The sequence below is a fragment of the Saccopteryx bilineata genome, chromosome 1, assembly GCF_036850765.1.
Source record: "Saccopteryx bilineata isolate mSacBil1 chromosome 1, mSacBil1_pri_phased_curated, whole genome shotgun sequence".
In the NCBI taxonomy this organism is placed as follows: domain Eukaryota; kingdom Metazoa; phylum Chordata; class Mammalia; order Chiroptera; family Emballonuridae; genus Saccopteryx; species Saccopteryx bilineata.
Window position 1 is genome coordinate 70,002,750 of NC_089490.1, and position 14,195 is coordinate 70,016,944.

At 34.7% G+C, this 14,195-nt stretch overlaps 1 protein-coding gene across 1 annotated transcript in view; it reads left to right on the plus strand.

The window, feature by feature from the left end:
• FUT9 (fucosyltransferase 9) overlaps positions 1-4,030 on the plus strand; it is a 203,641-nt gene extending 199,611 nt beyond the window's left edge. Inside the window, exon 3 of the mRNA XM_066254336.1 lies at positions 45-4,030. Within this exon, the coding sequence (XP_066110433.1) occupies positions 53-1,132 (1,080 nt within the window). The 5' untranslated portion in view covers positions 45-52 and the 3' untranslated portion in view covers positions 1,133-4,030. The remainder of the gene's footprint in view (positions 1-44) is intronic.
• The last annotated feature ends 10,165 nt before the right edge of the window (positions 4,031-14,195 follow it).

Sequence of the window (14,195 nt, forward strand, 5' to 3'; positions counted from 1 at the left end):
TAATTGTCTCCCTACCCCACTATCTTTCTCTTTCTGTTTCATAGAAAAAATTATGACATCAGCATCCAAAGGAATTCTCCGCCCATTTTTAATTGTCTGCATTATCCTGGGCTGCTTCATGGCATGTCTTCTCATTTACATCAAGCCCACCAACAGCTGGATCTTCAGTCCAATAGAGTCAACCAGCTCAGTGCTCAAAATGAAAAATTTCTTCACCGCCAAAACTGATTACTTTAATGAAACTACTATTCTGATTTGGGTGTGGCCATTTGGGCAAACCTTCGACCTTACCTCCTGCCAAGCAATGTTCAACATCCAAGGCTGCCATCTCACCACAGACCGTTCTCTGTATAACAAATCTCACGCGGTTCTGATCCATCACCGAGACATCAGTTGGGATCTGACTAATTTACCTCAGCAGGCTAGGCCACCCTTCCAGAAGTGGATTTGGATGAATTTGGAATCACCAACTCACACGCCCCAAAAGAGTGGCATTGAGCACCTATTCAATCTCACCCTGACTTACCGCCGTGACTCAGATATCCAAGTGCCTTATGGCTTCTTGACGGTGAGCACAAACTCCTTCGTGTTTGAAGTGCCAAGCAAAGAGAAGTTAGTGTGCTGGGTTGTAAGTAACTGGAACCCTGAGCACGCCAGAGTCAAGTATTATAATGAACTAAGCAAAAGCATCGAAATCCATACTTATGGCCAAGCGTTTGGAGAGTATGTGAATGATAAAAATTTGATTCCCACCATATCTACTTGCAAATTCTATCTTTCCTTTGAAAACTCAATCCACAAAGATTACATCACAGAAAAGCTTTACAATGCTTTTCTGGCTGGCTCTGTACCCATTGTTCTGGGGCCATCTAGGGAAAACTATGAAAATTATATTCCAGCAGATTCATTCATTCATGTAGAAGATTATAACTCTCCCAGTGAGCTAGCAAAGTATCTGAAGGAAGTTGACAAAAACAGTAAGTTATACCTTAGTTACTTTAACTGGAGGAAAGATTTCACAGTAAATCTTCCACGATTTTGGGAATCACATGCATGCTTGGCTTGTGATCATGTGAAAAGGCATCAAGAATATAAGTCTGTTGGTAATTTAGAGAAATGGTTTTGGAATTAGAGTTTTTTTAACATTTGCACACCTGGAAACCTGGCAAATTATTTTGATGAAATATCATTCAAGTTTTGAGGATGAAAAAAGAGAGATAACATTCCGCTTTTCTGTCACAATTTATTTTGATCAATCTCTCGGGTAACGTATGTTTAGATGAAGATTTTTAAGAGCTCAGCATTAGCAATCACTCCCTTTTGTTTTAAATTAACCTGTATATACTTAATTATGTGCACTGAAAAATAATTTATTCTTTGTTATAATTTGTAAACATTGTTTTTTCACATTTTTGTAGTTGTCTGGAATGTAAGTTTGTGATATGATTACTGTTTGTACATTGATCATGTTTAATCTACTTGGGAAATGAAGATGCACATCTTAAAATATGAAATAGTTTCACTAAATATTATAAGCTCTAGTTCCAACTTTGCATAAGGTAACAAGTGAAAAGTATTTGTATTTGAATTCTGACCTCTTTGACTTCAAAGTTGAACAAAGTACGTAACAGTCTCTATTTAATCTACTTTTACCTGTGTTTGTCAAGGCAGAAATGTTTATGTAGTGAATAAGAAAGACAGTGAAGCAGAACTGTTCTATTCAGGAAGCTATTAGACTTCCCGTTTATTTTCATTAAGCTGACTTGTAAATGCAACCACTTGTTCTCTTAAGTTAAATTATTCAAGCATTTTTAAATATCTAATGTGTTGGGATTTTTAGTGCCTAAGACATCTTAATGACACTTAAAAAATTTAAGATAGCTCTCTTTTTGATCCTGATAACACCATTATAATAAAAACATAATTTCCTTATATAATAAAAAGATAGTATAGATTAAATCACCTGTACAAATGGCACATAGATGTACAATTTTTAACATATCAATGTAAAATATTTTTCTCTAGCCCCAATATTTTAAAGTTTTATTTTACCATATAGACAAATAAATAGGCATAATACTTGAAAACCTTATGCCTATTGTCCTATCATTTAAAAGAGCCTAAATAAAATTATCATCAAGGAGTTAACTATAAAATGTGAAACATAATAAAGTGAGGATCTATAAACTCTCAATGCATATTTGTTGAATAAATTAATGAATGGCATTGAACATCATGGGAAAATTTGTTTGTTTCAATGAAGTGACAGTTTTAGCTTAGAGGTAGTCAATAGAGAGGATGTTTTGTATTCTACTTTAATAATTATTTGTATTATAACACATATAACCATGACCTTCAGGGCTTTACAGACCAAAATAATTTTGTCATTATAGTAAGTTTTTGGAGCATTCCCCTGTGAACTTAGTTGCTATATAGCATTTCTCCTTTTTAAGGTTAAGGGCTGGATATAAGCATAGAACGGCAAGTGAAAAGAGTCAGGATTCTAAGGGTTTTTCAAGAAAAGCATTTTCTAAAAAACACAAACAAACCTGTAACGACTTTATGCCATTCAGGGCAAAAACTCTCAAAAGAATTAGAATGTTTAGATGAGATCTATTTGGGTCTATTTGTGACTTATTTTATAGTCCTAGTATATGTCAACAGCAGTAGAGCTCAAATCTACAATCTTCTACATCAAATAACAGAGAGGCAAACTTCAATTTAGTAAGAAAGAGGTTCCAACTTTTTCGAATAAGACTGCCATTTGAGGGAATGAGCTCTCTAAAGCACTAGAAGAATTTGAGCAGAGGAAGATCCCTATATTGAATGGAGGATTGTTTGATCCTCAGAATCATTTCTTTACCCCTGATTGAACAGGCATGCTCTGTCAGGCAATGCCTTAAGCAGAGATAAAGGTGAATAAGGTATTATCACGCTTTTGAAGTAACTTACAATTAAGTGGAAAGATACAGAAAAGCTTCCTCTGAGTTCGTGTTTATGCATATCATATTCTCAATGCAGTTTGTACAAATGATTGCTAATTTAATCAAAATAAGAAAGCAAATTTCGCCAATTGTTTCTAAGCTGTGAATTTGTTTACTTATTTGACCCAATGTAGATTCCCTCCATATCATCACTTCCAACCACACTGACACAAGAAATAATGTGTCTGTGTGGATTCCCTCCAAAACAAGATCTCCACCCACACTTATTTTTTCATGTTAAAACAATCATATTGATTCATTGACCTTTACTTTGTTATCTTTTTGACCTATGGAAAGTATAGAGACAGAAAGTGGATTTCTTACAAACAAATTTAGAAAGTACCTGCTTTCTTCAAAAGCAGAAACACTGTAGTGAATACTCATGATTTTAATAAACTGAGAAACCCGAGTGCATTACCAATGATGAATTTGGACCCATTCTTAGACGGTTACTATAATCACACACTGATAATATGACCCAAGCCAAAACAATAATTCTAAGTGATTAACTAGCACATCTATATATTAAAAACCAATTACCAAGCCCTAGAATAAGTTTTCTGAATTTGAAGTGCCAAAATAAATGTCAACTGGACCCTTCAGTTCTGGATTCATTGATCTGTGATTTTTAGGGCTGAAAGGAATTATAGCAATGTTTACAAACCAATCATTTTATTCTACTTAGGAGTTAACTAGATCTAGAGGTAATATTTATTCAAGATATGCACACACACAAGCACAAGCACACATACACTACAGCTAATGACATATCCAAGATTACAACTTAAGGGCCTACATTTCTTAATTCTATGTTCTTTTTTCATAGTTTTATCACTTCATCATAAAAGTATGTCTCAATTTCTTAACATGTAAATACCTAGTTGGTATTATTAGGGCCTATAGAACAATACACTTTATATGGAAGCACTCTGATTTTTTTTTTAAAGTAAAATTTTATTAGCCGTGCAGTTCTTACTAAGATGGATAGGACTATTATCTTTTCAGTTAGTGTGTCCCACGTTAGAGCATCAATTTTATTCCTATTTTTCATTTTTTAAAAAGTGACCAACAAGAAAATTTCACAAAAGTAAAAGGATTGGAATGGAGAAAGCATTTTTAAAAAGCAATCTTGCCCTGGCTGGGTGGCTTGGTTGGTTAACATCGTTCCAGAGAAGCACTCTGATTTTTGAAAAAGTATACAGTAAATAAAACATTGAACTTCTTAGCATGCATTCTGGTTTAAATATTTCAGGAGTTGAGCTTTAGCAGAAAGAAGAGGGCTCTCACTACATTTTAAGTGACATGCAACCCTCCAGACAGTGTATGGTTCTCAGCCACTCTTAATAAAACATGTGGGTTACAAAATTCTATCTTAGGATATTTCATGGTGAATGATACTGATTTGACAAAATTAGCTTTCTGGTGATGGTTATAAAAACAATGCCAGGGTGGGGGAAAACAACAATGTCAGAGGATAAATTGTGGATATGAAGACAGAATGGACCATTTAAAAAGTTTTATTTCAAAATATCAAAAATCTATGTTCTGATTATTTAAATATTAATTCTTATAGGTCTTGCTAGCAAGAACATATAGTGTTAATTATTATAGGTCTTATTAGTAAGAACATCTGAAATCTCTATATCCATCAGTATTACCCTCTGAAAAAAAAAGACAATCATATTTTATGACAGTCGTAAATTTGACAATATCAAGTAGAAACTGGTACAAGTTATAATAATAGGAAACCAATGTCAGTTTAAAATTTTTATATTTACTGCATAAGTCCTGATAATCTTAGAATGTTCAGAAATATTTTCTGTTGTGAGGGCTGAGAAAGCTCCAAGCATTTGAGATGTAAAGTGACAGAATATTCAGGAATTATTTGCTGAGCCTTTAAAGTCTTGCCTCCATTTGGAGGTCAAATATAGAAAGAATAGAAAACAGTATTATTACAATGTTTTTGCTTGCCTGTTTCCAAACTAGATTCAATGAGTCTTAAGGTTATCACCTAGACAATGTCTTTGTATGAATTAATATTATCAAAACAAGGTTTAGATCCTTACATTATGATTTTATGCTTCAATATACCTTAAATTTCTCTGGACCACTAATCTCAGTTAGGGGAACTTTTAAATGAAATAATTCTAATCAAAATGCTAAATATAGCAAACTTCAGGATCTAAAAAATAAGCACAGTACCTAACACAGAGGAAGATCTCAACGAATACTGTTGAGTGAATAAAAATATTGCATTCATGTACAATATTTTTTAACATGATAATAGTTTCAGATTATTGTCACTGATTAGAGGGGATGTTTTACATTTTTTCATTGGTTTGATTGTTCTTCCAGCTCTAATGCATTCTAAGACCCTAAAAGAAGTAACATTTCAAAAAGACTATAAAGAATTTAGAACATGCAAACACTCTACTCAAATGTTAACATACCACTATTTCTAATAGGAAAGGCAATGAGTACTTCAAGCGAATATAAGTGCAAGCACTGTGAAAGGTGCATATTCATTACCAAACTGCACAGGAAGAACAAAAAGTTTCTTTTCTTCTTAACTGTATTGCTTTGTATTGCAAATATTAATCAATTAAGCTGATTTTTGTTGTTTGTCTCTCATCTAGAGATTTTGTAGCATTTTGCAAATGGGCAAGCTCCACTAATATCAAAGTGTTCTCTCTCTCAGTAATTCATATTGAATGCATCAATATTCATAAGCATTATGTAGAGCAGGTAACAGAACATAAGTGATAGCCTTATATTCAGATGTATGAATAATGCTAGGCTGGGTTACTGGTTCAGCAAGCTGTAGTTTTGAGAAATTCAGTGAGGTTCTCTGAACTTAGTTGTTCATAAGTTTCCTTCTAGCACAACTTCTCTCATCTAAAATCTAAACTGATCTATGCATGCATTTATTTGCAAGTGAAATTCCAATGACCATCTCAAAATAATTTTTTGGAAGTAAATAGGCAGTTTTTCCCCTTTTTCTCTGAATAGATATTTAGAGTATAAAACTGATTATTAAAAATAACCTGTAGAATGAATCTAGTCCAGTGCTTGGAAAATAGCAAGTGATGAATTAACTAGCCTTCCTCCTTTACCTCCTTCCTCCCCTTAGTTCTCTAAGCCCTTTGCAATTCATGTGTTCACTACTCACTGAGACCTGAATTGTCTGCAGAAAACCAATGTATGTTGGGCATTGTTTTAAAATACTTTAGATTTTTCTATACCATCCATATTTTATTTACAATAATCTAAAATTTTTATTGATGCAAAAATGTCTGAGATCAGAGTTGGAATCTAAATCTCTCTAGATAATTCTGATGTATTGTGAGGTTTGAGTTCAGTATCTTAGCCACCAGTACATGGAAAGGATTCTGTTGTCCAGTTGATATGAGCTATGGCCTTTCTTTAGTTCATGTGGACTCTTTCTGTATATGTCACTAATGTTTCTCTACTTCAGGAGCCAAGACATCCTCTACACCTAATAATTTCACGCACAAGCATGATACTGACTAATCTCCTGATTAGTGCATCAGGTTATTTGTAGTCTCCAGAGCCTCTTTTAAAATTGAGATAGCAGTCTATCTCAAGATTATATGCACATCTGAAACACTTGGAGAGGATTTTAAACTGGTGATGCCCAAATCCCACCTCCAGAGATCTGATCCAAATGGTTTGATATAAGATATAGACGGAAACAGTTGTGAAGTCTCCACAGGTGATAGTAATGTGGGGCCACCTCTGGGAATCACCAGTCTGCATAAAAGACTTGAGCAATTCTTGGCCTAGGGGATTTATTAGGAATAGAAAAGTTTAAATACCTTGAAAGAATACCTCTCCTTGTCTTTTTAGGCTCTAACTTCATGTTTGTATTTTATAAAATAAAAGACAATCCAGTTACTAAGATTATCCAATTACTAAGATTCTTTACAGCTATAAACTTTCATACTTCTGTGATCTGCTTATCCTCTGTGTGTGCTTGAGATCTCTTTTCCACATCCCAAAGTCCTTGTTTGATGTGTGGAAAAGTAATTTACAACTGGGATTTTTGATGACCACAGATTTAGAATTGAATCCCAGCTCTGCCACTCACGAACTGTGTGTTACTTGACTTCTCTTAGCCTCGGATCTTGCATCTGTAAAGTGAAGGTAGCATTTTCCTGATGCAGTTTTTTTGTGTGTGTGAAAGAAAACAAAATGATATTTAAGTGACTAATGTGTTTAATTAGTATCACTTACTATAATATAATTACTGTGAGGAATTCATATCTATTTCTACAATTTCAGTTCTAAAATTCTGAAAACATTAAGCAGACATCTTATAAGAATCATTGCAAATTTAAGTGAGCCAAAAGAATAATCTTCAGGAGAAGAGAAACACATAAATATAGTGTGGAAGTGTGCATTTATATTTTTTGTAATTACTAAGTAGTGGAAGGAGTCAAGGGAGCTGACAGTGAGGGGTTACATATAAGCATTACTAAACACATATACCATTTCTTAAAAATAATTGAAATCCAGGTAGGCCTAATATTTCCTCACTGTTATAAGCAATCAGTAAATTAATAGTCAATTTAGCATATTATCAGTTGTATAGCTCAAGTCACAGAATGCAATAGCAGGAAGAATATCAAAGATCATTTTCTGGTAAGAAAAAGGTCTAGAAATATTCAATAACTTGACTTAATCTATACCTTCAACTGGTCCACTAACTTAGCCCCAAAGCTAATTAATGATATATGTTAGAAAACAGAATCAAGTCTCTATCCACTTTTCCGAAATAAAAAAAGTGCTACAAGTTACTGTTTAAATGACAATATGCACATTCAATAAACAGGGATATATCTGTTTAGTGGTGCAAAAATAAAATAATTCTCAGCCAGATTGTGATTAAGACTACTCTAATTGGACTGACCTGTGGTAATGCAGTGGATAAAGCATCAACCTGGAATGCTGAAGTTGCAGGTTCAAAATCCGGGCTTGCCTAGTCAAGGCACATATGGGAGTTGATGCTTCCTGCTCCTCTCCCCTTTTCTCTCTCTCTCTCTCTCTCTCTCTCTCTCTCTCTCTCTCTCTCCTGTCTCTAAAAATGAATAAATCGTAAAAATCTAAAAAAAGGACTAATTGTTAACTGTATAATAAGAAGAATTTTGACATGAATAATCTCAACTATTCATGTACATAAGTTCTAAATTGTACTGTACTAAAACAAAAAAGCAAACTTAAGAAAGGAGTTTATACTTATGTGTAAAAAAATCAATGATATTCAAAATAATATTTTTAAGTTAGTTCCTACTTGTCTTGCTTAAAAAATATAAGGGATGTTTATTTCAGATACAACACTAGAAAATTTTAAGAATTAAATTATTTTTCTGCATTCTCTGGCAACCAAATTGCTCGGTTAGTTGTAAAAATGTAAAATATGTTAGCTTAGAGCTTGCTGAAACTTAATTGTAAAAAAGAAATGTATGATTTATCTGAAAAATTTTAAGAGTGACTTCTACAAAGAGGTATGTTAACTACAGTGACTTCTTATACACATGGCTGCATTCTATATTGATTAATGAGGGTGTAGGAGATAGAAAAGCAGGCTCGGCAGAAATTGTACCCAGACTAAATTAACAACCCAGTACTACTCATTATGCAGGAAATATGTGCCAGCAATCAAACTGCATCCCCAGATCTCAAATTGGCCTCATTAGCCACCTTCAGTCCTTTCAATGAGACAATTCAGAAGATGCCCTCCTCAGCTAAGGCAGTATTGCCAGAAGAGAGCTCTCTGTCACCCAGGGCAGGATATGTGCCTCCAGAGACTGTAATTAGATCAGGCCCTTTTCTTCTTTAAAAGCCCTTAAAAAGGCCCTGGCCGGTTGGCTCAGTGGTAGAGCATCGGCCTGGCGTGCAGGAGTCCTGGGTTCGATTCCCGGCCAGGGCACACAGGAGAAGCACCCATCTGCTTCTCCACCCCTCCCCTTCTCCTTCCTCTCTGTCTCTCTCTTCCCCTCCCACAGCCAAGGCTCCATTGGAGCAGAGTTGGCTCGGGCACTGAGGATGGCTCTGTGGCCTCTGCCTCAGGTGCTAGAATGACTCTGGTTGCAACAGAGCAACGCCCCAGATGGGCAGAGCATCCACCCCTGGTAGGCATGCCAGGTGGATCCCGGTCGGGCGCATGTGGGAATCTGACTGCCTCCCTGTTTCCAACTTTAGAAAGAAAAAAAAAAGCCCTTAAACAAACCAAACATATCTGGTTGTCTATATAAAACTGAGAGCAAGTCACTTTTTTTTAGAGTACAGATGACCTATCTGAAATATTTTATGTATTACTTTAAAATAGTGACAGCCTGGCCAGTTAGCTCAGTGGTAGAGCATTGGCCGAATGTGTGGATGTCCCAGGTTCAATTCCCAGCCAGGACACAGGAGAAGTGCCCATCTGCTTCTCCACCTTTCCACCCCCTCTCCTTTCTCTTGATCTCTCTCTTCCCCTTCCACAACCAAGGCTCCATTGGAGCAAAGTTGGCCCAGGCACTGAGGATGGCTCCATGGCCTCCATAACAAGTGCTAGAATGGCTCTGGTTGCAACCAGAGCAATGCTCCAGATGAGCAGAGCATCACCCCCTAGTAGGGTTACTGGGTGGATCCTAGTCAGGCACACGCGGGAGTCTGTCTCTCTGCCTCCCTGCTTCCACTTCAGAAAAATAAACAATAAATAAAAAAGAAAAGAATGACTCAAAGGACAAAGACTACCATACTTGAAACCAGAAGTTTACTTACAAAGAAAAAACTTTCAACATATAGATGTTCTACATTCAAATCAATAAGAGCTCTTGCCCTAAAGATTGACAGGCTATGGTACACTGGAAATAGCAATAGAAAAAACAAGTAGTGAAAAAATGGTACCTTTTTACTCTTTAATGAAAATTTAAATCTCTAGCTATCAGCATGATGGCAACCTTCAAAAACATTTTTACTCATGTGGGATTTTCTTCTTCCTTTCTCATTTCCTCTTTCTTAAAATGTTGGGTTTGGTAGACATCAGGGTCAGTGAAGTAACTGTGATAATATATAACATTTTTATAATTCATGTATAAGATAAAGGTAAGAAGGAATGTTTGCTGGAGGAAATTCAACTGGTGAAAATATTTTGGGTGAATTATTGGCTTTAATCATCTTCTTTGGAATAATGTGGTTTATTCTGAAACCACACAATCCATGTGTATCATAGAGGTTTTAAAGGGTAAAAGTAAAGAGCTAACAATTCTACAGGTGGATTCAGGTACAAAGTGGTGGCATGGAGAAAAATGGTGACCCGAAAGAAGGAAGGCAGCAGTAAACTAAAGATCAGAACCCAAGTTCTAGTTTGCACAATCTACTGTATAATCTCTAGCTTTTCTGAGCCACAGATCTTTCATCTGTTAATGGAATGTGGTGGACTTCAAATTAGAATCACCTGAAAAGCTCTTAATAAATTTTGATTGGTTGGTTAGACATTCTGGTTTAATTAGCCTGGCACAAGGCATGGCTGTCATATATTCTTGTAGAATTTTTCTTCTTTTCTTCCTTTTGTGTGACTGTGTCATTGCTCTGCAAACCATAAGGAAAGAAGAAAAGAAGTTACCATGCTATTTCCTTAGGAGCTCTAATTACAGGGTTGCTAAAGAAGAAAGCTGCAAGGGAGTTTTGCAAATAAAGAGTGGGAACTTCACATGCTTCCTCATCTCATTTCTTCAAGAACACACATATAGAGACACATATAGCTATACTTTTTAAAATGTAGTTTGATGTACTTATTTAACATTGAATAAAACAATGTACTCAAGTAAAGGAGGTCAAAACTATCATGATGAAATAAAATGTGCCAATTCTAGCCAAAATGTGAGCTATCAGGGTTCAGTAATCCATAAACTATTTGGATGGTAATTGAATGTTTTACTAACGTAATGTAGTTTTGCACTATTATATTGTCATATATAAGCAGACTCCTAAAAACACCCTGAAACATAAATGCCAAATGTACAGTTTATAGGTTCATGTTATTTCTGATAAGGATTTAATTGCATTGTGCTAATAGTTGTGTAATGCTATTAACTTTCTGTATGTGTTATTATTGTGATGCAGACCCATGAGATTGTTGTAAACACACTAATTGGTCATCTGGATTTTTATAGATAAAATCACACATTGATCAGAAATCACTTTTCTACTTATTTTTTTGTAGAGTATTTTTCCACACTTAAAAAAAAAAACATGATTATTTTATATCAAACATCAGCTTTTCTTTAAAATCTTATTTTAGTAGCCAGTGCATGTTTTAAATAAAATGTGTTAGAAATATATAATATTAAGGTTGTGCTATATTGGGGGGAAAACGCATGCTGTTGGTGAATCATGCAACATAGGAGGCATTTACACTGCCAACTCCCACACAGGCCTGTCATAGTCCCTGTGCATGATCCACATCCTTTCAAAAGTCCTTTCCAAATTAGTGAAAATGTTATTATTCTTAGTGCTGATGAGCCAATAAATAAAGCTGCTCTGCTTTTTTCCTAGTGTTACAACATATTGTAAATTTGCCTCCCCCCAATTTTCTTGTTGGCAATAAAACACAACAAATAAAATCATTTGTTGGCAAATGATACAATTTACTGTATAGTAACGTACTGTTATAAAGCATGAAAATACGGGAAAAAAATTCATCTTAATAGATCCCTACTATGAACACAATATTCTGGTAGCTTTTTCTACAATCAAGAATGACATCTTTTTTTTCTTTTTTTTTTTTTACACTGCCAAAATCAGTACTGCTACTGCCAGGGTGGGGGACAGTTGAGGCCAGATCTGCACAATACTTAATTGAGTAATAATGTAGAACACCCAAGAAGTGTGGACAGCCAATCCATGTAACTGTTAGAGGAGGAAAAAAAGTTAAGCCCAATCTTTTCTATGATTGCAAAGAAAATATAAATTTTGGATGCAGAGACCAAGCCTCTACATGCTGATAATTTGCAGTAGTCTTTAGGAAAAGAAGATATTCAGTGAATTTTGTTTTTGTGTTTGTTTTGTGTTCTTTTTTAGAAAATATACTTGTACTTTTGAAAGGGCTTAATCTCAAACAGATATTATTGTGGACCAATGACCACCACCCCAATGAAATAAGTCATTCATCATATTGTGGTAAGGTGTGAACACAGCAGTTGGTGAGTTAATACACCAATGTAAACATTTACATTGTTGGATGTTCACTACTATGTTATTAAAACAGTGGGGAATCCTGTTGTTACACTTATTTATTTATTTATTTACAGAAGTTTAGTTCATTCAAGTTCAATTTTAACAGCTTCAGTGAAGTTAAATGGTATAAAAAATTGACTCTAGCTACTACTCTAAGGAAAAATCATGCAACAGAGTCTTGCAATGTACTGGAGTAAAACATTAATCCAAATGATGTGTAGTCAGTTCAACTTCACCAACTAAGATGTTGTATGTGTATGACATTCAACAAATACTGATCTAGGCTCTTAGTTTGCTATCATATTTTTGTCCTTTCATAGATTCAACATGTAAATAACATAAAACATTGTGGCAGCTAAGGAAATATTTTAATAAGCCATGAAAGGCAAAATGCCATAAGGAATCTTTAAATTCAGCTATTTGGAAACCTTTTGTTTTTCCATAAATTAAATTGCAGATGTTATTTGAAATTTCCTTCCCTTGAAAATACCATCACAATGTAGATTCCTGTCCATTGATGTCTTTCTGGGCTTATACCTCTATGGTATGATTGCTACAATTATAATTGCGTGCATTTTGTTCAACAATTAATAGTGACTTCAGCAATCTGTGCCAAGATACCAAGGCAGAAATAAATGTTTAAAGGACATGAGCCTATATGTGTAAAAAGAAATCTCTTCAATCATATTTCCTGTGTTTAGTGTAAGTACTTCACTGATTTACCACTGGAGTTATTCCTTGGATATGTAAATAATGATGTTTTATTCAGGCCTAATGAATTCTTGTACTGTGAATATTTAAAATAAAATAATTCAATTTCAATGTGCAAAAGAGTAAGTGCTGGTTATTTATCACACTTACATTCAAAATCATTCACTTGAGAAGATTCATTTTCAGTAGCACTCAAATCTAGATTCCCTAGAATTAAAAATTAAAAACCAAATAAATGTATTTTACAGATTATACATTTAGTACAAAATCCAAATTAAAAAAACAATGACTGTACATATGTAAACTGTTCTATATTAGTCTGTTTCATTAATTTTGCATTATTGTAATGGACTTGGGGCTGCAATTAGATCTATTAATGATTTCAATTGGCAGGCGGGGTGGGGGATAGGAAAATCTATCCAACACTTTTTAATCAGTCTTGATCTCAGTTTGGAAGATGTCTCATCATACAGCCTCCACTTACTATTCTACATACTCTCTTGATTGTTTTTATTTGGGGCTATGGAATCAACAATTACTAGTAGGCTGAGATCCCAAATGTATGTATCTATTATGGACTTCTCTTTACAGCTAAAAACCTCACATTTCTAAGTGCCTGCTGTAATCTTAACTTCCTAATAGACCCCTTGACTTGGATAGCCCACTGTGAGAGGATTTCAACACCTTATTCTTCTCTAGTTTTTATTCATTTAATTGATACAAATTGTTGCCTAAAAACGTAGAAATTATTCTTGATTCTCTTCTTTTCTACCCATCCATTTGACCATGGTTTATCTCTTAAATATGTCCCCTTTCTTCCCATTTGACCCGTTTAGTCAATGAAGCCTCCAACATTTTTTACTTGGACTAAAGCAGTAACTTTTTAAAGGTTATTTCTTCATTTGGTAGTAAGTTATATATATATATATATATATATATATATATATATATATATATATATATATTTCTTTAAATTTGGCTTCTACCAATATTTCTAACCTCATGTTTGTTTCTCCCTTGTAAAGTTATGTTACATTTGCTCTTCCATGATAGCTCCCACACTCATCTAGAATTTAGGAAGTTTCTTTGCCCAGTACACCTTGAGCATCCTTAAGATTATACTCGAGCCTGATCAGGTGGTAATGCAGTGGATAGAGTGTCGGACTGGGATGCAGAAGACCCAGTTTCGAGACCCCAAGGTCGCCAGCTTGAGCGCAGGCTCATCTGGTTTGAGGAAAGCTCACCAGCTTGGACCCA